The 27,103-nt window shown below is 31.4% G+C and overlaps 1 protein-coding gene across 1 annotated transcript in view; it reads left to right on the top strand.

The window, feature by feature from the left end:
- The first annotated feature begins 747 nt into the window (after positions 1–747).
- The window catches only part of LOC132755657 (potassium voltage-gated channel subfamily H member 1-like), a 63,881-nt gene continuing 37,525 nt past the window's right edge, over positions 748–27,103 (top strand). Inside the window, exon 1 of the mRNA XM_060746550.1 lies at positions 748–1,261. Within this exon, the coding sequence (XP_060602533.1) occupies positions 1,183–1,261 (79 nt within the window). The 5' untranslated portion in view covers positions 748–1,182. The remainder of the gene's footprint in view (positions 1,262–27,103) is intronic.

Below are 27,103 nucleotides of genomic sequence, written 5' to 3'. Positions count from 1 at the left end.
TATAAATAGATTTTCACAAGTCAAACATATAAAAAAGAATGTGTACCTTTAATGTACAGATAAATAAATATTAAGTATAAAAAAAATCATTTGAAATAATCTCAATATCATTTTTCCAATTTATTTTACATACATCATTTTTTATATTTGTTAATAAATGTTAATAAATCTACTTTAAATTCTTCAAAATAAAGAAAAGAAAGTCATGAAATGAAAATTTAACTACAAAACCGATAAAAATGAAGGAATCATACAAATGGTCATCGGTACATTTGGACGTATTCGCTGTTTAACATACACTATAACAGCTGTTAGCAGGTCGACAGTAGCTAATCATATAACGCGGCGTCCAATACATCGATTAGACGAAAATATTAGAAACAAAAGAGTACTTAATTTCGTTTCTTTTAAAATATTCATGTCCCGACTAAACAGAACAATTCTTTTCAAGTGACGAAAGCTAGTATTTGTAATTGGCTAAACCATTTCAGCAATACTTTATTAGCGACATAGAGTAATTGATAGCTGTACAAAAGGCTGGTAAATTTTTTATCTATTTTTTCTTTTTTTGTGTTTTTTAAAAAAGGTACCGCTTAGCATTGTTTATTCTTTATTTATATTGCTAACCGCTTCTTTCAACTATTGATATTGCGTACTCAAAGTAGTGTATCAGGTTCATATACGATCTCTATAGCAGAAGCGTGTGCCGTCGTCATAGCGACCAATAGGACGCTGCCAGCCACCTAGGGATTCGGAAACAAGTCGCCAAATATAACTTGCCAGGTATAACAGAAGTGAAAATTGATAATATTTCCAATGTGAAATCGATTTTTGTGACAGGATTGCGAGAGCTACTAGTTGACATGTTCGTTATTAGAGGAGAAAAAATGTAACAGCCACGCGCAAACAGATATTAACGGGAAAAAAGGGAAAAGTTTCTAGTCTAACATATTCATGATGAATTTTATTATTGCTTTAAGAAAAGTACAGCACAATTATTGGGATAGTGATACCTTGAACTTTGATACATAAATACAGTGAATAAGAATGGATATAAAGTGAAAAAGGATTAACTCAATTCGTGGATGATTTTGTTTGTAGTTTAAAAAAATATTTATTATACCGGAAGTATGAAAATACCGAAAATATTTCACAGATATTTGAGATTATAAATCTACAAAGATGCCGGGGGCACGAAGGGGTCTAGTTGCACCTCAAAATACTTTTTTGGAAAATATCATTCGACGATTTAGCGGACAACGTAAGTTATATATTTAATTGTATTGTTTTTATATGTTTGCATATTTAGTTGAAAATATCTTTATAAATCGCAGGACTGTATATAAATATGAAGTAAATATGTACCGGATTGACATTTTGGGTGACAATGTTTTATGTACATTGCCATTTATTAATAATGGTATTATAAATAATAATTATAATAATAACAATGATATATTACAAAGAATAACACCTTTCGTCATTAGCAGTAACAGCAAAAGCACCTAACATCATCATAAAAAACCACTACAAAAAGCTTCAATCATTATCAATATAAAAAATCTTATTAGAAATATCAAAACAAATAGTTTGTCAGTGAAATTTACCATTATTGACACATTTGTAACTATGGCAATACTTTTTATGGTTAATCAATACTTCGCTTTATTAATGCTTTCATCATAAACGTTGGTTTTGTCATAAATACCAAAACCCATTAAAGCGCTAGTTTGCTTTTTATTTCTATATGATATGGGTGCTTAAACGATAAATGAAGTTCTAAGAATAAAGGAGAAAAAAATCACTCCAATAATTAATGAAATTAATATCTAGCAGGAAGAACAGAAGTGAAACAACTTTTTTTCAATTTTCAGTATTTTGTATTCATGATATTCTATTGGTCTGTATATATCATATATATATGTATATATATATATATATATATATATATATATATATATATATATATATATATATATATATATATATATATTATATATATAAGATTTATACATCTTATTCAACCCTGACTTAACGTTGTTGATTTTCTTTTAACTAACTGGTCCCTGGTTTTTGAACTACATTAAATCTAACCCTGTATACGTATTTACGTATAAAAACCAGCCCGAGAGAGCGCAGGTGTGGCAGAGTTCGCGTCGGATTAGTAATCTAAGGACTGCAGGCCTCGTGGGCTCAAATCTCATCGAAAAACAAGCCGCTGTTTCCATGAACAAGAAACTTTACATTAATTGCTTAGTGTTTTAATAAACTAATAGCTTTCATAAAAAAATTCGTATAAAGTAATCCGAGAAGCATTCAGTTGGTCTTTCTCCGTTTATAGAGAAATAGCTTAATAAATAATCATGTTCGGCCTACGTATTTCTGGACAAGCGGTTCATGTTGATGACGGAAACTCACTTGACTCCCTACTTTGTTGACTCGAATCCCGCAAGGAATACTGAATTGTTCTATACTATAAAACAATATAGCTAATTTACGGAAGGTCGGTGAATTTACTCAGGTGCCCCTTCTATCAGAAATAATGCGCGGCAATGCAGCCGAAGTTTTCTAAAAAAAAAAAAAAGAAGCTGGGTAGTCGCCATGTATGACCTAGATTGTATCTATGTCACTTAAAATATCTAATATAAGCCTGTTTTACTGAGGCAAAAAGTATACATTTAACTTTAAGGTGTTATATTCTATTAAATACGATCAGTTTTATTGTGTGTTTGTACAAAGACAGGGCAAATCGTAAAGCTTTACCGTACAGAGCAAAGTTTAGCCATAAAGTATGCATTACAAAATCACTGTTTACATATGAACAACAAATTCATCGGAAGTAAAAAAAAAAGAGTTTAAAATTGATTTTATCAATCATATAAATAATTCATTTTTTTGTCATATACACACACTTATAACCAAAAATATCCTGCTAAATAATTGAACATTTTGTCTGTGTTCAATGTGGTGAAACATACTCGAATGCATATAAACACATTTAACAGTATCATATAATTTCCCCCAGATTCTCTGATAATTCTCTCTTACAGTACATCATCCAGAGCTTGTAGTTATTTAATAAAAATGATTACATATCACAGTTGGACCTCAACCGAACTTCAATTGATATGACACGACGGAAAATTTACTGAGAACTCAATTAAGCAGGCCGTTGACAAGAACCTTGATTAAAACCACTGCGAGCTCCAATTTCGCAAAAAATCATGAATCGAGTGCACTGTTGTTCCCGCGAAAAAAGGGAATTTGTTTTAGATTGTAAATCAGGCATTGAGCAAGATACGGTGTTCAATATCCTGACTTCAGGAAATTAAAACTGAATTTTACGACATTAATCGGGCGGTGGAATTAGCCATTGGAACTCCGGGTAACCAAAATGAAAAAGATTATTCAAATATTGTTCAACCTAGGAACAAGAAAAAAGTTATAAATTCATTTTCTGATATTTTTAATAAAAACAAACGATATCCCGTTTTTGAATTTGTGACGTCATCAATTATCAATTTAACGTCATAACTAATAGTGGAATGTATCCTGCCTTGTTGGAATAAGAATTTTTTACTTCCAATTCGTTGCTTTCATGTCAAATTTATGAAAATAATCGCAGTCTTGTTTTATTTTACTGGTCCTTCTGATTCCGTTGAAAAATTTAGTGCCATTTAAGCCAGTGCTATGGTGCATCAAGGTTGTGGCACTTTTCGGTCTATTTTTTGCAACAAAACAAACAAATCATGAAAAGATCAAAATAAAGCCTCCATGCTAGCTTAGGAACAAACGTAGCATTTGACATGTACATATATTTAGGTTACTATTCACAAAAGAAAGAATAGCACATAATTACAACGGACAGTTATTGAGCTGTTTTACCTCATCAACTTCCACGATTATTTGTCAGTGTTCTACAGAACACATTCATTTTGTTTGCGAGTTGTAATACATTAATCTTTTTACGCAAGAAAATAAACCTTATGAAAAGTAGGAAGGGGTAATAAAAAAAGAAAAGGATACGGAAAATACTTATTTCACAATCAAATTAGAAAATCAATTAAATCAAGAAGAAAAGCGGATGTTATTTAAAATTTTAATTATGCAGAGGACCTCTTGAGGTAATTAAGTCCCTCATTTTTATTGCTGCAAGTTCTTTCTGTATTGAGTGTTAGACACCGCTTAAGCCGGTGCTAGGGGACATGGGAAAAAAGTTGCACTTACCGTTGTTTCCCATAAACAGGTTGAATAAACAGAAACTGCGTCTTTCAATTATTTGCTTTTGATATTCCAATACAATCAAAGAAATTTTGAATGGCCAAATACATAATGGGTTAACAATTTATTTTTGAATACATTGTATGGTTAAATAATGAAAAAGACAAATCTTTATTACTTTTGAAAGTTTAATGATTTGGTATTTGAAAAAAGGAAAAAAGGAAAACTATTTTGTTATTGTTTTAAGAAAAGCCATTCATTCGTTAGGAACGAGGAAGAAATAATGCTGTAAAGATATCGACGCATAATAAATGCAAAACGTCACCTAGATTGTTGAAATTCATACAATGCTAAAGCTATAAATTCAATTTCCTCAAGTTGAGTAATCTTAAAATGTATTTACTCCGCTTCGAAAGGTAAACATTCTCTTCAAATTAAGTTCACATTTTCTCAAAGTAAAGGAATTTCCCTACGGAATCTGCCGCGAATTGTCGCGAATTTCCGCGACACATAAAGGACATGATCTAATTTTACCTTATTTATTGATGTTGTTGTAACAATAAAAACATATTTACATTACCAGATATTACATAAGCTTATCCAATTAGTGGATAATATAACAATGTTTATTGTCACAACAATATAATGGGCTATCTATATATATATTGTTGATATACATCATATTATATACAACTTCACCTCAGTTATTGCCTAACCTAGATATTTCCGTTAATTGAATAGTATCGTTGACTTGGTAACATGGCCTTTTTGTTTCTTAATGAGATAGTCATCTTACATTACAACTTTTTAATTGCAAATGTATTATTTTTTGGGGGAAAAAAAGCAATTATAATTCAAGATTCATATACCAACTTACTAACTAGGGCTTGTGTCAGGAAAAAAAACAATAAACGCAACAACAACAAAAAAAAAATGCAGGCCGCGACTTAATCAAACTTAGCTCGTATCCATTAAACCTGCCATAGGATAATGTTCATAGATGTTCGACAAATGATGGAAAAATATTTGCAACTTGAAACAACATCGTCTTTTGTTTCCAGAACGTTTCTTAAACATCATCATCAATTATTTAAAGGGAAACATAATACGCCTGTAACCAAGCTGAACGGCTGCTTCTTTTCAAATGTTTTCCAGAATGTAAAAAATCTCATTTTACTTATATTGCAAGCGAGACAAGAAAACAAACTGTTAGTTAAAAATACCAAAGAATGTCTTGATTTATTTTACATGGTCTTAATTTTCTCGACATGTATATTTTCATACAAAATACATATCTGATGAACAACGATTAAAAGCCACGTTATGCAAGAGAGAAATGAAGAAAAATGAATAAACATGTGTTTAATAATGTTTTAATAATAAAGAATTTAGGGCATGTTAGACTGAAGAAAGCATCGAACGTGCAGAAATATATCATAAATGTAGCAAAATTTAAGCAAGTAGTATTTTGACTTACATGCAAAAACTAAATAACTATAATTAAACCAACTGCAAAAGAATAAAAGAAGTAAACGTAAACGATAATTCATTTATATGGCCAATGAGCAACCTTTTGGATACCAAAATTAAATCGTTTTGAAAAAAAAATGATTGTTTTTTCGACAATCAACGCCAATGCTTGGGAAACAAATTCTTCCAACATTTGATTGTGTATATACGGACAAATATAGACCATATTGTAATATATACATAATTATGACAAAAGTCAATAATGTTTGTATAGTGTTGCTTTCAATTAATTCAGGAAGTGACGTAATGTAACTATTTCTAAAGCGGTGGTAGTACGAGTATGTATTGGCTTTTGAAATAGTATGTATTTACAATGTACCATTGATCGTCATAAATTAAATATCATATGCTTTTCTTCACAAAGACTCGTTATTTATTATATTTGAGATATACAATATAATTTTATTATGCTCAATCAGAAAGGAAATATTTATTATTTAAGATGGATATGTGTAGAAATGTTTCAAGATTTCAATATTTGACATAATATGTCAAAGCTTTAGAATAAGAGTGCCTTCATTTTTATGTTAAGATTTGCATCTAAATGTCTTTTGACACTTAATTCTTGAAAATTTCTAAAAGACAGACTGAGTTTTAGTCTCAAAATGAAATTTTAAGTCCATTAGTTCAATTAAAAGTAGTTTTTACTAATTTTAAAAAATAATACTCCATATTTTTGTTTTCAAATTCCCGGAAAAAAAACGATATCAATTTACTATGTCTTGAAAAGATTTGTACCACATTCCTCCTAAAGCAACACTTAGGAGTTACAATCTTTTAACACCAATACGGGACTGTTTCATATATTATGACAGTATTAATTTCAAGTAAAATCGATTTGAACGTTACAAAGTAACGGATTCCAATCCCCGGAGTCGTGTTTCAATGTGTGAATTAACATGTGTGCGGGGAAAAAACACGTATTTTATATCATACTTGTATTGATTTGAATTAATATGAGAAGAAATAGGTCAATAATTTTCTATATTTACCTTAGGAGGTTTAGTTTACAACCTTACTGACTTAATTTTCAGTATGTTATGCGGACGGAAATTAAGTGAATATGACACTTCTATGTTCAAGCTGTTTGCTAAAGCGGAAGTGACATCAGCTTACGTTTAATTCGCGATATGCAACGTTACACATTTTCAATATAGATTTAATTATAAGATCGCAATGGAAGAAATGTCTAGGCTTCAAGCATGTATACATATTTGTATGATATTTTTATTCAAAAGAAACAACACATTATTATGTAAGTGTAAACAATACCTAGATTGGATCTGAGTTGTTGTTGTTTGTAAGGATCAGATTAAACATGCAAAAAGAAAAAATACCCAACAAAATGATGTCCACTTATATTAAAGAAATCAAATCATATGTGATCAACTCCAATACATGCTTTATTTGTTCCATTTATAGACGCTCTTTAAAAGACGAGAGTTTTATTGGCGCATGCGCAATTAATGCAACTCTTTAAGAGAACGAACCCACTGGTTAAACACTATAACACCACTTATGGTTTACAAGCCCTCCTTAAGTACAGAATCATTAATTCAAGAGGATATTTCTCGAGATAATATCTGAACCGAACCGATAAGAACGGAAAAGAATATTATTTTCAGACGTGTACATAAATACATACACAAATGTATAAAACATCAGACTGTCATTTCTCCTATTATTTTTATAATACTGTTTGTTTGTTACGCTGATATTCATTGGAGGAAATGAAATGATATGATATGATATGATATGATATGATATGATATGATATGATATGATATACTGATATGATATTATATACGCGGCTGTTGTAAACCCATGAACACATTTTTATTTCTCCACCAAAAGGGCTTTAATTCCAATTAAAAAATCTTTTATTGCTTAAAGATTTTACTGCTTTTATAGTACTGCACGTTTGTAACGTCGTTTTTCATTGGATAATTGTGACGATTATATGATCTAAATGAATGATTTAAGTCAATTTACGAAGTATTATAAATGTATTATAATTTAGTTATAAAGATTCTTGCTAGGTTATATCGCCGTATATATGCTGGTATTTTAATATGTATAACCCTTGTCCTACGGTTATTTATTTATATAGGGCCATATAACCTCTCAACAAATCTTTATAACTATCAATATAACCGTGTGTAAACAGTTGTAAGTACTCGGGTTATATAAACTACAGGCTACAAAATTGCGGACTTTGTGATCAAAACAAAACTATCTTTCTATTCCACTTAAAAGATAAAGTACTTCATTTAAAGAAAACTTGTCCTAACTTTCACAACATGTATGCTCACAGCATTTTGAGATCTGCTGGGGAAGTGTTTTGGATTTCCCTTGAGAAATTTCAAAATCCTACCACGAAAATCAACATTACACGTGTCTTTATTTTCCTAGTCTTTGTTAATTTCAACTTCCTAATCTCAACTTTGATTCCATTAGTGTTGGATTTAGAGAAACTCTACTCTACTCTCGCAATCGTTTGTCAAACGGGGATGCAAACGATTTCCCCAGAGAAATATTCATGTCTGGAAAAGTAAATAACTGTTTAATGACTAAAATGTACATAGATACAATCCTGAAACTCGTGCCTTAATACGTATCATATTTTAGAAAATTAGATCTATTACAAATATTATACTAATTGCTAAAAGCTCGGAACACGTTTCGCTTTTATTTTTTCAGTCGTATTTGCTGTGTGTGTGTTGTTTTTTTTTAAATAAGTCGTCATAGAAACCAAGTCTCGAGCGAATTTGTAAAACATTTAAGGTTTAAATTTCCAGTAAGAATGATTAAAAATATTATAGATTGCTCAGATATTTTATGTAGATTGATATATAAAAGCGTTTTTAAACAGAACAGAACAGAAATTTTATTAAGATTTGTACAAAGTACATTATCTACAATACATTATATTCACATATGTTATAGCTGCATGAAAAATTAACAAACAAAATCAGGAAATCACATTTTACGTATACAATAGTTCCATGACAATAAACAAATAAACAAACAAACAAACATGTAGTTATGGAAAAATGTGCATTTACTGTCTACATTTACTGGCTACTTTCATGTTTACGATTTCTGATTACTTTGAATGTCTGATAAGGGAAGAACAAAAACAAAACCCTATACGTATTCACATATACTACATATATTGTGCTAACTTTTGAAAAATATTGAAATTTAAAAAATACCAGTATTAAAAGCTAGTAAAAAATAAATATCAAGAACCACACAGACCCACAAAAACAAATATAAAGAACCACACAGACCCACAAAAACAAATATTAAGAACCACACAGACCCACAAAAACAAATATAAAGAACCACACAAACCCACAAAAGAAATATAAAGAACCACACAGACCCACAAAAACAAACATTAAGAACCACACAGACCCACAAAAACAAATACTACGAACTAGGTAAACCCATAAAGAGACAAATTTTCAGAACTTGACAAATCTTATTAAGGTGAAATCACTTAAATGTGTGCTGTAGATTTTCTTCTGATACTGAACATTTGAAGAGATTAATTACAATTCTGAAAGACATTAATGTTTAATCAAGCTTATCATGCATTTAACATAATGTGTCACAAAAAAGTCTTTGTTTGGACTTTTTTAAAGTTCTATTATGCCTCAGAAATCCATATCTTTTAATTCTTTAAAATATTTAACACGATGTTTTCATAATGGAGTGTGTGCATGCAGAAATTTTTTAACAACTGAAGAAAGTAGCGCTGAACGCGAGAAATGTGTCGTAAAGGTAGCAAAATGTAAAAACAAAGTAGTATTTTGACTTGCATACAAAATACTTATGCACTAAAATTACACCCATTGCCAACAGAGCTAAAGAAACAAAATATAGTCTTTGTATATGTCGATGATGGGCCTTTAAACCAAGAATGCAAGAATGGGGAAAACATAATATTAATATGTTAATTTGTATCTTCTCCCTTCTTTTTAGATCTTCCTCATTTTCCTTTCCTAAAAGGTCTATAATAATACGTGTCAGAAATTCAAGAATTTCATAAATAAATAAACCTTTTGCATTATTTCCACTGTATTATGTCTGGGATATTTTAGAAAGTTCAAATATGGAATCAGAATATTAGATAAAATACAGCAGTGTGTGTATCCTTGATGGAAAATTTGCACTTCAGGTGTTCGTGTGACATATACGCTGCATCTTTCGTCTATTTGGAATCATATTTATATTTTATCTTGATGTGCACCTACTTATTCTATGTTCATATCACAATCAAAGTGCTGAAAGCACTGGAAGAACGCTTATATATTTGCTGTAGAGGTGGCAATGGTATTTTTTAACGTTCCGTCGATTGACAAAGGCTAGGTTGAATGTTACAGGTTATATCAGGGATGATTGATAAAGACTATTTAGGGATTGATTGTTAAAGTTTAAATCGGGGTTGATATAAAAGGTTATATTTGGGTTGACTTACGAACTTCAAGGTTATATTTTACTTGATTGTTAAGGGATATATCGGGGATGACTGATAAAGAATATATTGGGATTGATTATTAAAGTTTGAATCGGTATTGACTGATAAAGGTTATATCTCGGTTGATTGTAAACGTTTTATCGGGGTTATCATAGCTATACATAATTTTTATATTTGTACCATGATTTGGTAAATCATCACTGATTGGTCACATGGTAGGTGACATGGGCCCAAACGCGCATTATCTTACTTTTATATAGGTAAATATTTGTTTATCAAGTACATGTAATATGCATCACATAATTCTGAAGATACAAGTTTATCCAAACGTATCTAAAAACATGAATCAATGAGTGAACAATTTTTCTCTGGTAGGCTTATGAAGTAACGCGCCGATTTGCAGTAAGGTCCTTGACTTGGTCTTGCCTAACAGAAGTGTTTCCTGTAAAGCGATTGGTAATCACTCGCTCTAAAACAAAAATATAAATGGTATAAAGCTTTATAATAAGAGTAATGCATTGTCTAAAAATAAATATATTAATGCAAAAGATACAGGTTTATGTAAAGGTTTGTTCAAATATAGACAATTTACAAGTAGATAACACAAGGATGTCTGTCATTCAAAGCCTTATTTCCTTTTAGCATGACAGACTTGAACAAAAAAGGGGAAATGCAAGTGTGGCCGCTTTTTTTGTTTTCATTTGATAGACTATTCTGGTGAGGAAGCATGCATAATTGATGATATCTCTACCTTAGAAGGTATACGGCCTCTGTTTTCAAATAATGAGATTAAACTATTGTCTCGCGACAAAACTTTTACGACTGGCAACACTAAAATGCACAAGGCGGTCGAAAATTTGCCATAAACACCTCACCATTAAAGTTATATGATGCATATTTTAACGGAATATTGCACGTTTTGAATGACATACTGCGTATTTTCATTATTATATGTAGGCGTGTTATTTACTTTCACATAATAAAAGCATCAATAATACATTCGAGCGATGCAGATTTTTTTTTATATTTTGAGTTATTATTAATTCTTGGGCTACTTATGCAAATTGTTAATTATTTGACTCAAACATTTACATCAGCTATTTACTCATAGCAAAGCACACTTGTCTATAGCTAAACGAATTAGTGCGTATTATTATTACATAAGACTGTAAGGGTTAAGATAAAACTCTTCCGAAACATTCTTCATTGAATATCGCACTCCCCCACACCGCCTCCCGTTAAATGATCTGAAAAAAATGTAAGATGGAAAAAGAATATTAAACAATCGCATCATATTAAAGTTTGTTTCTTCTTTAATTTGAAGTATAAGAGAAATGTAACATTGTAATGGGACACTGGAGTACTGCGCCTGCAAAATTAGTGTGGTTAAAAAAATAACATATCATTAAACAATCAACAACAAGAAAACATTTTAGAATACTTTATGTAACTACATTTTATATCGAGTTCTTTTTTTAAGGACATAATAGCGTTATTTGTTTCCCCATATAATTAATTAAATCTAACTCGTTAGGTAACACAATGTATTAATCATAAAGCTATACACATCACACGTCCTTTTTATGACAGAGATAATTCATATTTTCATCCAGGGTCAATAACTAATGAAATATTAATGCATACGTGCTGGTTTCTGACCGTGAAGGACAACTGAATTAAGCGGCCATAATACCGGTATACATGTAATAGGAAACGAAACTAACAAGAAGCAAATGCATAGAAAAAATAGGGCTGCTTAACCCTCTTTTTATTTTAACAATATTTATTTTGTATCATAAAGATGAACGCAGAACACCAAAACTATAGGTTTAGAGCGTATAGGTTTCTTGACAAGAAATATTATTACATGCATCTACATGTAAATGCATTTTTATATACCTTTGTATACTGGGTAATAGTCATGCATGTATAGCATTACCATATACAACCCACAGAATTATTATTGTACTCGGGCGCGATTAGAATGTAATTTCCATTACGTTAACACATTATACTTCCCGTTGCGTAGGAATTGTGCAGACGTTACTCCAAACTGTGCAAAATCTATGGCCGAAAGTACAATGAGTTATTGTACTTTTTAACATCGATGGAAAATAAAGGTTGTGTTGCCGTCAATACAGTACGGTAGCCGGAGCGTCATTCTTACGACTTGCCTTGAAATATGGGAATTGGTTTATAATATAATGTTTTAGGAGCCGTATTTGCATATTCAGTTCTTTCAATTCAATTTACTACTAAACAAACAAAGAAATATTCCATTTATTAACCGTGTTGGCGATTTAAACAATATATAACACAATTCAAGCGTTTTTTTATTCCTGTGTTACCCTACCCAGTGATTATGATAAAACATATAGTTTAAATTCAATAAAATAGAGAAAATAAGAATCCCCAAAGAAAGGATATAACTATAGTGTTCGGAATTCAAAATACTACTTTGCTTACATTTTTGCTACCTTTACAACAAATTACTGCACATTCAGCGCTGCTTTCGTCAGTTGTAAATCATCTAACATGCTCATAATCCATTATTAAAATGTTATTAAACTCATGTTTAACATTTATAAAGAACCTTAAATGATATGGATTTCTGAGGTATAAGGTTCCTTTAAGTAAACTATTTAAAAGTCAATTTCGTCCTTCTAATATGGCGACATACCGTAAGAGTTTTACGCTCTGATCAATATAGTCATAAAAAAGTAAATCATTTGACATTGAAGCCCGTTATATGAGTAATTAATTTCATTTTATTATGATGAATTCTCGCGAGGCCCGTGACTTGGCAATGTGTATTTTTCTAGAGGGGTTTTCCTGTTTTATATTTATAAATAGAGCTTCATAGTTCGAGTTCTTTGAGTTAATTATATTTATTGTAACCTGGTAACCAATAACAACAATTATATGTTCTTTATTAAATTTTCCACTCCTGAAACGTGAGTGACGTAAGTGTTTTTTCTGGTATGTTATTAAGTATATATACATGTAATTTTGAAAAAAAATATATCAAAATCCATAACATCTACGACAACACCAACAACAAATAAAACATTTTAAACATCTGCAAACCTAGCAAAGTGCTTAATAAAAATGCTAGTAATGAATGTATTTCAATAATAAATTTTTCGTATCTATTAACGCAATTCATATTTAAAAGTCGACAGTGGTGATATTTACATATCGTTCAACGAAAACAACAACAACAACAAAGAAATACACATACATACACCCTCTCCCAAAAACAACAAAACAAAAAACAAAACAAAAAACGAACAAACAAAAAAACACACACACACAAACACAAAAACAACATGCGAATCCTATACATGTACTTGCTGTTTTAAAACATTTATTATATTTTTTTAAGTCACAAAACTATATATACTGTTATACAATGGAAGTTATTGTAACTGACCTGACATTTTGTAAAGATGAAATAAGGGGAAAATACGAACATGGTGAAGCAATTTTATCTTTCCCCAGCTCTAAAACTTCTAAAAATAATCTAGTACCATATGGCCCGAGACGCGCCTAGGGCTGTTTCGCACATTAACCAATCAGTAAGTCGAATGAGGCGGTAGAAGACCACTAAATTATTCAGTGCCTTTTATATGATTACATGTTGTATATTAGAAATCAGCCACAGTTCAGCAGGTTATTCCAGTAATTATAAACAATACAATTATTATTTTGTCTTATTTCTGTACTTTGAAGGTCTCTTGTTTACATTGTATTGTTTACTGTTTACATTTGTAAGACTATTGTCTTTATCAATTTTTTATTTCATTAACAAACAATACTGCGATTCACTTATATTCGTGGGCATGACATTTCGTGGTTTTATCAAAACGGGCATTTTCGTTGGTTCTTAAATTTGTGGATTTTCATTTTATATATTTATTTTGTATATTATTAACATCCATTTCACAAAAATCGCCCGGAAAAGAGCAGATGCATGTTTGTAATATATAGAACAGAGACAGGGTAAGAAGTATTTGTTGGGATAAAATTTCGTTGGATCTTAAATTCGTGGATTGACCTACCCACGAAAACCACGAAAACCACGAAAATTCGTACCCCACGAATAATAATGATTTAACAGTAGTTTACAATCATGTTACTATTTTGTAAGAGCTTGTAATAACGATTACTATTAATGCAATAGGTGCAGACCAAGATCAAGTACAGACCGTCTTATCAAGGTCTTCACTATTCATTCAGTATAAGTCGAGGGTAGAGACTTCAGCTCCAAGGTTCTGGAGTACTAAATGAAGCTTTTAATCTATATATATATATATATTTGTCCTTATCAGGATTGGATAACTGTACAAACTGAGCCACATTTGAATGTTGATTTATTTGCTTATTTCTTATATATATTTGTTTATATATAAGATGATTATAATTTTAATAACAGAAAAAGGATTGTGTATTTCAAAGACTTTATTTCATCATATATTAGAGCAGTCCCATGTAATTAAAAACTAATCCCATGGCGGCAACAGATCCTAGTTGTCTTATTATGGTCTTCTCTGAACGCTGTTTAGTCAGTAGTTATTTAAATACATATATTTCCCTTCACGAAATGATAACTGGTTTTGTTCAGATTGAAAGAATCTTGGCATGGTAAGGGATAAATCTACAAAGACCTATGGACCGGGTAATTCTCTTATTATAAGGTATTATATTACGTCTGAATGTTTAAACATTCCGATGCGATTAAAAGGGGAACTACTTTCTTCATTTTAGCGAGGACATATCTCGTACATCATTCGTAACATTTATTTTGTTTCTTAATTTTCTAAAATTTCTTAAGGACAATAACACCATATTTTTTCTTTTCCCTGTTGTCGGTGTATTTGATTTATGCGCAAAAGTCTGGAGAGCATATATTCCTCGCAGTATGATAAATCAAGAAATATGTAACGATGAACTGATCCCAGATTTCTGAATTAGCCATTTAATAAAATCTTATTGAATTTAAACATTTCACCAGCAAATTTTAAATGACTTTCATGTACATACAGAATACATCTTACATCTTACGTACATCTTATAAAAGAGCAGTCCCATGTACTTATGGGATTTTGAATTTTATCATTTAGATATAATGTTTATGTTTAAGATTTTAACAATATGTGTAATTAATTTCTTGCTAATTAATCATCCAAGCATTGTCAGGTGTAAACTTTATAATTTTCGGTATATTTTGAAAAGAATATTGTCTTAAACAATTCCTGTAAGCGTCTTGTCGATACGCAGCTCTATAGATAACCATTAGTTACGAAAAATAATGAAGTTAAACGAATTTATACGAGCACAATTTCTCTTTTTTTCTTTACTTAATAAACGTTATTCCATTTAAAAAATCCTCAAAAATATAAGTTGAGCCCTTTCAACTACATTTACTAAGTTAAATTATTATCAAACACTTATTTTTTCAAACCCATCATATCTTCATAAGAAATTTTTAGAGTAAACAATAGTTGAAATTCATTACGTTTTGTAACTTCCAATATAGTTACAGGACTAATAGCCTTGCGTTTTTTTTGTTCTTTTTTTCAAGGCATTTGTAATGCATTGTATTTTTGGCAAGTCAAGTTTAAAATATATGACAAAAGATTTAATTCCAAGAACAGCTGGATTAGCATTACCATTCCTATTTGCAAACATGTGGATACTTTGAGACATGAAAAGGCCCCCTACCGAGAAATCCATGTCCGTTTTTTAAATGAACATATCTCTATTTGGGTAAACATTGAGAACTATTACCGGCAACTGTATCGACTTTGGAAAATCGGTAATTGTGCTATGAAAAGGCTTTTTGAATCAAACTGATGTTCATTTTCAAACGTTACATAGCTTATTTGTTTGCCAAATGAAATCCCTTAAGGCGACTGTAATGAATCGATAGTGATCTGAATACTGAAGAATTGTTTCCTGGACATAACAGGTACAATTTGTTATATTGGGAAATATCGGCAATCACTTTCAAAAGAAACGACAACAAAACCAGTAAAACGATCCGTTTTAAATGTCAACCATTGGAGATCAGTGCTTTAATACAAAAACAACAATGTTAAAAGCAAGCAGTTTCGCACGGAAGAAAAAAGTAGCGCGATCTGTCCGTGGGGATACCTATTTATGAGAACATGAGAAGTGCATTAACACAATGTTTTTGTACCCGTGTTTTTTATTCTTAGCAGTTTCCCGGTTTTTGTTTTTCTGTTGTAAAATAAAACAATGTTAGTCGATATCTTCACAATACCTTTGAAATAAGATGATAGCTTTTTAAGATGAAAAGAATATGAATATTAGAAAAATAATGTTTCGTATTTATTGAAGTTACTGTGTATAGTTATAATAAATTTTTATATGAACAGAAATTTTTTGAATTTTAGATATCAAATGTACATAAGAACGTTTATTAACCTGAACCATGCTGAATATCTTAAATTAACTCGTCCATCTTTCAATCCTGACAAAATCATTCATCTATTCAGGAAAATATGTACCGGCTGATTAGCGGACAGTGCAGACCACAAACGGGCGGCTTATCATGGTCTGCACTTGTCGCATGGGATGAAAGGTTAACATATTTAGGAATTAGAGTCAAAGTACATATAATCGATCTATTAATTCTACTGGCAAACCACTTTGGATTATCGTAGTTTGATGTCTTTCTAGCTGTTTTGGATCGAGACCCCAGCCTAAAAATAAAAATGGCGGCCAAAATTCAAAATGGCTGCCAAGATGGCCGCCAAAATCCAGTATTTTGAGATACCCTTCCGAAAATTTACAGTATTTTGCAAAATAATGCAATATCTAGAGTTATATGTTTTTTCTTATGTGTATTAAGCAAACAAACAAATCTTTGAAGAGTTGTACATAACATTTGGCATAAGATATTGTGGTAAATATGGCCGCCAGTATAGGATTTTTAAGGTATTGCATTTAATGATTCATACTTCATTCACTCTATTTTAGACATTTTGGACTACACCTTATAACTCTATATATATATATTGTCATAGTTAAGCATAACACAACGATTGTGAAACTTTTATATAGAATATTTGCTTTAAAAAAAGTCTGAAGACTAGGATTATTATATAACGAATGTTAAAAAATATCTAACTTTTTTTATTAGGTTGGTGACAATATACATAATTATACTGTTCAAAGGTTTTCCTTAAACACCGTTTTTGTACCAATTTTCTGACACGAGTGCTCGCAATGTTAAGTAATAGTAAGATTTATCCGAAAACTATTCCGTTTCTTGTACATGTAGGCGATTTTCGAGGCGGCATTACACCACAAAATCATTTACATGTCAATAAAAATGATATAATATATTTATTACAAGGCGAATTATTTCTTGGAAAAATGTATTGAAATATGAATCTCTATTATAATAAACGGTTTGCGTGTGCTTTATTTATACAATAATTATTTAATACGTTAAAATGAGACTGGTTTGTTTCTTTTACCCTTTCTTGTATCCCGAATGAATGACAGACATATTCCGATTGTTACATCTGTCGTCTGCGCATGTATGCGTGAATATTCATCCATAATTTATTGTTTTCACATTTAATCTGCTGAAGTGTTTTAGTTGCTATCAAAACAGTGGTGTCTGAAGAAAATTACACTGTTTTCATACAAAGGTCTTTTCAGAAACACACATCATGCAAATGTTTTTGTTGAAATGACAATCATTTTAAAATGTTAACAGAAATACGCAGCCTGAATAAATAAATAAATAAATAAATAAATAAAATAAATAAATGAATAAAAAAAAATCTTCAAAATAAACCAGCTAAAGCAACGTTTACGGAACGTGGTTACGACAAAATGTTACCACACCGGAAAATCAAATCACTGGAAAGGAACATATTTGCCACTCGACACAAAGTCACTAAAAGTGGCAAAGACACGAAGGGAATGATGCGTGGGGTGTAGATAGTGGGGTATAGATTTAAATTAGAGTTAGAAATAGCCAAACGCCTATATTTAAGTTCTTCTTAAATTAAGAGTTTGTTGAATCGTATTTGATTTAATAAAATTCTCCGATTTGAGAAAAAATTGATGTTGCTAAAACACAAAATATACATAGTCGTGTGCTATATACCTTTGACTCACAGCTTGTAAGACTAAACAATATATAAGAGTGCTGAAAATATGTCTTATTCTTATATCTTAGTCATACGTATCGCATTTTTTACTTTAAATAAGACGAAATATAAATTCTTTCCGCGAACTAGAATTAAGTACAAAAAGAAGGAAAAACATGGATTATGTTATCAATCTACTTAATGGGGCACCCCCATGGGGACCAGCTCTTAAATAACAAATCAGTTAAACAAGAAGAAAAATCGCTTGCATCAGGAGTATTGATCAAAAAGACTTTCTATGCGGTTGCCATTTCGCTGACATAAGAAATGCATTATCATGGTATAATTTAGATGTTATTTCTTTCTGAGAAATAGGTCGTTCCCGCGTATTTATTTCCTGCATTGTATATACGTTGCATGTTAAAGGTCCTAAGTAAACGCATGCCATAAAATGGTCGATTCTAACTGCCAATTATCTTAAGCATTACATATCTTACAGCGGAAACCAAACGTCTAGGTGGTAAATTTGCTTTCTTTATTGAATAAATATGAATATTGACACTGGACGGAATAACTTCTTAAAGTGCACGTGATCGCAATGTATTATTAACAAGTTAAAATTGAAGTACAGTGTACCGAAAACACATGCAAAGAAACAGAAAGAAAGAAAGAAAGAAAGAAAGAAAGAAGAAAGAAAGAAAGAAAGAAAGAAAGAAAGAAAGAAAGAAAGAAAGAAAGAAAGAAAGAAAGAAAGAAAGAAAGAAAATCAAAGATTATGTAAAAGGTCACTTTAAATTTTAGTTTATAAGTTCATCCAGTAGTTAACGCTTCTGGCTGAACTTATAAACTAAAATTTAAAGTGACCTTTTACATTATCTTTGATTTAAAAAAAAAGCAGATATGTACGCATTACATAAATGAAAGGGATACTCCGAACAATTTTAAGATATTTCAAAAGAAATATTTTGCTCAAAAGAAAACTTTTCAAAGCAAAAATTGAAAAGCATTATTTTAAATCTTTGCGTAACCATTTGCAATAATAAAACTAAAGGAAATTTATTACATGCTTTTCGGTGGTTTATAGAAATATATCAGTGATATAAGACTGGTAATTTCACTGTTTTAAACAGTGATATTATCAATTTGATAATTTCACTGTTTTGAATTTAAGCCCCTTACGTTGTTTCAATGAAATACCAGCGTGCACAGTGCTGGGAACCAACTTAATGACGTCACGTTGTATTATTATTCGGCGCGCTTTTCATTCAGTATTAGGTTTAATATATTTTTAAAACGTTTCTTTGCATATAATAAAAATAAAATTTGTTTAGTTTAGTGTAAGATCGAAATATACATATTTCACCTTGTGAACACCAAAAATTCATATTTCACTCGTGGCTGCGCCACTCGTGAAATATACCTTTTGGTGCTCATTCGGTGAAATATATTCCGATCTTACACTGAACTAAACAAATATCCTCTATAAAATTGACACGTGTATCTGAAATGATAAAAAAAATTTAACAAAGTGTATTACTAAACAAAATACTAACATTATCAGGCAAAAATCATAGCTGTATTAAACGCACATTAACATGTGTTGTGAGCATAACAAAAATCATAAAGGTGGGTGTTATTGAATGACGAAGCATGGCTAAGAAAATTAAGGTACCTCATATTACATTTCCTTTACGAAATATTATACGAAATGCCAATTCAATTTGAGTCTGCTTCTCAAACTGATGCACTGATAATGTATTGATATTGATAAACGCATTCTATATTGAAATTTGATTTATATATAAAGTTAAAACGACACAATTTGAATATTTTTCCAAGATGAACTTTATCATGTAATGTTAATGACACCCTCCTTATATGATCTATTTTCAAGGCATATTACGTAATTTTGATTGATATAAAAAAAGATAATTGAGCCGTGCCATGACAAAACCAACATAATGGGTTTGCGACCAGCATGGATCCAGACCAGTTCGCGCATCCGCGCAGTCTGATCAGGATCTATGCTGTTCGCTTACGAATCCTATTACAAGTAGAGAAACTGATAGCGAACAGCATTGTTAGGCCACATGTGTCACAAATCACATTCGTCACAAGTTTTTATGAATTTGTGACGAATGTGTCCATTCGTCACAAATGATTTTGGAGTTTTTGATTTCCCAAAAATGGGGAAAAATCCCAATCAAAAACTCACAAGCCAATTGAAAATTTTTAAACAGGCGCCAAAATGCCAAAGAAAATTTTTCAAATTGATACACGGAATATCATAAGGACAATCGTGGTTATATATCAGTGCGATAGTACAAGGGCGGACAATGCAATAAATCGATATTGTGATGTCGACATCACGATACCAATATCTTTTCACCACCATTAGCATTATCGCCAATCGTACTAACTTGTTTGCAATATCGTATCGTCGGCATTGTATTGGTCTTCATAGAACTGTCGCATTGTCGTAATGGTATTGCTATCAAGTCGTCTTACGTTTCTCGAAACCTTCAAAAAATTTTGGTGACAATGCACGGCATAGTATCAGACTTCAACTGGAAGTGATTTTTTACCTCTGTTGAACCTCAAATTTCTTTCCCACCATACAGCGAAAAATCTAAAGGAATCTTCACAGACTTAATCTTAGTTTCAGTACAAATTATGACCATATTTACACCAATGAGACCAATATATGATTGTTTGGGAAGTAGCTGAGACCCCCGTTGACTTTCAGGATATCTAATTAGAGATTAGGACCTTTTGACATCAATGAACCTTTTTTGGTCTGACAGACTTTTGACTTCCGCAGACTTTCAGGAATCTTGGTTCAATTAAAGAGTATGACATTTTGACATCTAGGAACCTTCTTTCCTGAGACGATTTTGCAAGTCTGTGCCAATTGCTTGCAGACGCTCTATGGAACTTTCCATATCTATTCCACTAGTAATAATAATATAGTTAATTCGTTTAAACAGATCGTGTCTTTGTGGCGGGGCCGCTTTATCGTTTCGACGCGTCTTAGCTTTTTTTCGCCTTTTATGATTAGATAGTTTCAAACGACGGTGTTTAGTGAATTTTATAGAGGATATTTGTTTGTTTTGAGTGAATATGAAATATATTTCACTGAGAAGTGAGAAAAAAAATGAAATATGTATCACGAGCGCGTAGCGCGAGTGAAAATATGAACATTTTCTCACTTCGATGTGAGATATAGTTCATATTCACGAAAAGCAAACACATTTTCTTTTTATTTTATGTGCCTTTTTGAAAAGTGCTTTTAGACCGTTTACTACTGAAGCGCGGAGACTACGCGCGCGTAAACAATATGACGGCAAACGTTAACGCTGCAAGCAAAATAATCCTTATTTATTTATATTTCTTTTTGCGGTCTCATTGTCAACAATCTTACAAAATTACGGACATTTGAATCGAGAAATATGTCATTTAGAATGAAATTAAACAGTTATTTTTAATGCATGTTTAGGGAATCCAGACTTATAAATACGTACGCAGAGTGGGCGTGGCTTATATCACCCAAATCTATATCACCACACTGTGACTGATATAATATGAATATATTTCATTGATAGAACAGTATTTCATTAGTTAGCATCAAATAAATATAGGATATTACATGAGTGTCTTTTCATATTGAATTTATTAAACGAGTTTGATAAAATAATAAATTGCGAGGCTCTGCCGAGCATTTTATTATTTTATTCAACGAGTTTAATAAATTCAATGTTAAAAGACACGAATGTAATATTCTTTTTATCACAGGTAAACTTTTGCCGCCGAAAAAGCGAAAACTTGTCGTTATTTTCCCTTATAAGCGCGGGCTCTTTTAGTGGGCCAAAATCGAATAAAGGCACATCAGACCTCTGTAATAACCTATAAATATATCCCGCCTCTAAACCAATGAAAATTCGTGAACTTTATTAGCAGTATTATAATTGCGGCTAGTATTGTGCAATGTGAGTTTGCTTTTAGTCTTCTTGGAATCCATGTTGTTATTCATTACTTTATATTCTAGCATAAAACTGCCGTTATAACCATGATTTCGGGGTGTTTTAACAGGACCAAAAAGGTCTTTTAACAAGGAGATTCTAGCGCTCATGCGCTGTTAAAACACCTTTTTGATATACGTTTTCCGTGGCACAGCGTCAATACATTGTGGCCCGGACGCTGCTTAACTAAAACGGAAATGACGTCACGGTCACATACAACGCTGACGTTCCCGTGCAATCCGAGGAAAATCAGTGATGTTGCTTGATTGTGTATGGATTGTGTTAGATTTATGCATGCTTTATGCTAGAATAGCGTTAACGAATGATTGTTCCGTGTCATAACAACTGCTGAAACCCTCGGGATACGTTGGGTCGGGTACCAACTAATCCCTTGGGTTTCTACAGATATTTTAACACGAAAAAAGAAACATGCGTTATTCCTATATTATATCAGAGTTCTTTAGTACTGACGGCTCATCTAGGGTTCAATATGGCGCGGTTCATATAGTTATTTTACCAGTAATATCTATAAAGGAAAGGGTTTAAATGAGAATCATGAAGGAAGTTTGAATAAATAAACTTAAAGAAAACTTAACATTTCTTGTAGAATATGATTGGTCTTGCGAAGCTATAATTACACGAGGTCATTCAAATATCTTGCAAGCAAATTCGCTGAATTAATGTTTACCGCCGACAGCATCAATATACTGATTGAAAATTAAACAATTGCAGGATACATTTCGAATAAAGTCTCCGGGGAAATAGTCGGTTAAAGCATAAATTATCAGGGCCCATATCACTCAAGGTCACGGCGATAATGCACATGCCCTTTTTGTATTGAAGGTTCCCACACAATTAAAATTAGATATATTTAACATTTGAAGACATGAAATACTTAAGTTATCTGACTGAATATTAAGCAACCAGGGGTCTTAACTTCGGGTAAGTGCCGTCAATATACACATCTCCGCTTGGTATTAGATGTACCCACATAGTTTTGTTTAAATTATTCAGCAGATTTGTTGAAGAATAGGGTTGAATTAATGCTTTTCTATGAACAATAAATGATAATAAATTATGGATCATAACTCTGTATTAAACGGCCAAACGGGAAATACTGATGATGATGATGATGATGATGATGATATGCACATCTTGTTTGTTTGTTTATGTGTTTATCTAAAGTCGCCGCCGGAAAGCCCATATAAGCGACCGTACCCTCAAGTCGGACCAAATCCTTTAGTGTCCCGTCGAGATTTTTCGAGATGCGCATCTCCTCTTTATATTAAACTAAATTTCGTTGAAATTCCTAGAGCGCAGAAAAGCAATAGTTCTATATACAGTGTTTTATAAAATAACAACAACAACAAGGGGCAATAAGTCTGTTTTTAAAAAGAAATGGAGATATGCTGGTTATATGTGCAACTGGTTTGTGAATGAAGGTTCTACAAAGTTGCAGCATCGATATCCATCCAGAAGTTGCTGAAAAATAGCGTGGAAACGAAATGATTCCATATACAGTGTATAATAACTAATCAATGGCGGATAGTGCGGAAACTAAATCTGGACTGACAGGCGGACGAACACGCTAAAACAGTCCCATCACTCCCGATTTCATCAGCGGGGGAGGGGATAAAAATGTCTGTAGTTTTAGTTCCAATAATTGATTTCAGTCCTAAAAATTTGTGACGTTTGTGACTCAGTGAAAAGCATTGAAGAAAACAATATTTATCTCAAATTTGTGACATTTGTGATTTTAAACTCGTGACGAATGTGATTGTCTAAAACATTGGATCACATGCATCACAAAATTTGTGACGAATGTGATCTCATTCTTCACAATTGTGACGAATGTGATTTGTGACACATGTGGCCTTACACAGCATGGATCCTGATCAGACTGCGCAGATGCGCAGGCTGGTCTGGATCCATGCTGGTCGAAAATGCACTATGTTGGTTTTGTCATGACGCGGCTCATATATTAGCAACAGACGACAGTAAGATTATCATGTAAGCAACAAGTAAAGAATTATTGGGAGTTTTGTTTGTTTTGTTTTTAAAAAGCGCGTATTTAAAGCAAAACCTAAAAGGTTAACTTTTCTCTTTCAACTATTTAGTATAAATGTAACTTTTCAACTTTTACGACAAAATAATTGTCATATTTTGTAGTAAAATAGATAAATATCATATGATTAAATAAATATATGATTTTGATCTGTCATTTAATGTGAACTTGACAAAATGTCATATTACCCCGCGAAATACATATATATATAGTTACGATATTGACTTTGCACGATGTTAACAGCGTGTTATTTTTACAGCTCACCGTGTTCCATGTTACAATACAGTAATCTGACCTACATATTGTTTTGTAATATGTTGTATAATATAAAAAACTTAGAACTGTAAAAGTTCAGCTTCCTTGTTATGGAGTTTTAAAACATAACCTGTATATGAATAACCATAAAAAATACGACTCGAATCACGAAAAAGCTTCGGGGATTTGGACATTATATCATAGATATTGACCGAGGTTATTGTCGGAGGTCAATATCACGTATCAGGTCATTAAATAATCTATATATTGACCTAAACATAAGTATATACATTTTGTTATTGCGTAATATTTTACGTTGCAGACACCTGACTGTCCATGCATCACATTCGTTATAAATTATAAATGTTGTAATTTAATGAATGTAAAAAAAGAATAATCTCCTATTTCACAAGCGGTGTAATAAGTTATAAGGAATAATTCATTATTATTTTAATAATTTATGATACCTGTGACGTTATTACGACTTGTGACAGTATATATTTCAAATCGAAAGACTCTGTCCTATTTGTTATAACAAAAGTAGGGAAGGTTAAAAATGAAACATGTTGTATAATAGTCTATGATTGCAATTTTGAACCTTGACAGATTAACGCGTTTGCAATATAGTTAAGTTTCTAAATGTATAATTATACTAAAACTATTCACGATAGTTTAAAAAAATATGTTTTTGTTTAGTAACATTTATTATAGAAGGAAAGTTTTTTTTAAATATGGGGAGCATTTACAAAGTGGTCAAGTGGTTTGCACGTACAATGTCCAATAACAAGTAACCAGTGCCGGTAACTAAAATAAATGAAAAAAAAAGTTCATTTTTCAATGACATTCGTCTATAAATAAGAAGCACATATCTAAAATATCGTTTCACAAAACAGATATTAAGCGGTTTTTGTTTCCTTTTACAAAGGTTTCAAATTTCAGGTGTACAATTCTAAAATATTGGACGGTTGAACGTGACAATTTTTAGTTTATCGGACCATATTTGGAGACAATGACACAATGCTATCGATTTCAAATTTATAACGGATGTTGATACACCTATTGACTAGATGGGGGTCCAATCAATGAATCATTGTAGCGACACTGAAATCGACACCTATTTATAGCGTAGCAACAGGTACGCATGACGTCATCAACTGTATACCAATTTCAGTCTTGTCAATTAGCGGATACTTTTCAGTTATCAAGTTGGTCATTAAATGACGTTTCGTGTTTTGAACATTTGCTTTTTTAGAATTTTTTAGATTCTCCTGATAATGAAATGGGTTTGAAATAGCAACGTTGTCCTGAGGGAATAATTGTTTGTAATTTGTTACGCTGCGAAACATCATCATTTATTACCAATTTCATGTTTGGGTGATTGATATGGCTATGCACGTGCTTTTGGGTCAATCTTAACACGTGAGTAGTTTTATTGACCAAGTGCATCGTTCTGTTCTATTTGCCACAGTTCTTTGAAATAATAGATCATCTACATAATTTAAAGCGGCTTGATAAAATGATTGAGTTTTGCTTTGATTCAATAAATAACCTAATTGCCATTTTGATTTTAGTATCTTTAACGAGTAAATTTCTTTATTAAGTAGCGCAAAAATGTTAAACAGGAGTTTAGTATCTATCATAAGCGTCTGCAAACCTTCATTGGTTCCATAAATAGGACCACGTGCAATATTTAAAATGGTAGAACTAAGATTATTAAAACAACAGAAGACATACTGAAACAACTGATTTCACTTTTTATATTTATCTGACAATAAAAATATAACGGGCATTCAAAAATCAAAAACATTTATAAACAACAAATATGCAAACAAAAAAAGGCGTAAAATAATATCATATCGCAGTAACGAGGAAAAATAATTCACATACGCAGTCTTCAATGTGTACGCATATGGAACCTAAATAATATAAAGTAAACGTCTGTAAAAATATACCAAATCAATAACAACTTGGTCCTTATGCTCCAAGAATGTTTTTTCTTTATTATTGAGCACTTCACACTCATGATTGCTAAATCCCCTCTCCAATATGAAAGCTTAAGAAGCATTTAATAGTACTTAATATATTTTCTGCTGTCAAAAAATTGGAAATGATTGATATACATTTGAAGGCCATCTTAAGAACTATAGTTAGGTTAAATATCGACTTAAAATAATCCTTATTGATTAATATTTAGCAAAAATATCAAAGCTGTAAGCCTTTGTTGGTATGAAAAGTTTGCATCACAGCTTTGGGAAAGAAAAAATATTTAATTATCATTTATTATTGAGTTGATGCTGTGACACATATGTTTTTATGCTTACATAAAATAATTATAAAGAATGTCCAAAGTTATACATTAGGTTTAGATGAATTCTCTTATTTCTAGTGTGTAGGA

The sequence above is a fragment of the Ruditapes philippinarum genome, unplaced genomic scaffold (genome assembly GCF_026571515.1).
Source record: "Ruditapes philippinarum isolate M1 unplaced genomic scaffold, ASM2657151v2 ctg340_1_1_1_1, whole genome shotgun sequence".
NCBI classification, from domain to species: domain Eukaryota; kingdom Metazoa; phylum Mollusca; class Bivalvia; order Venerida; family Veneridae; genus Ruditapes; species Ruditapes philippinarum.
The sequence above is the reverse complement of the archived record's forward strand: the minus strand, read 5'-3'. Positions and strand labels throughout refer to the sequence as shown.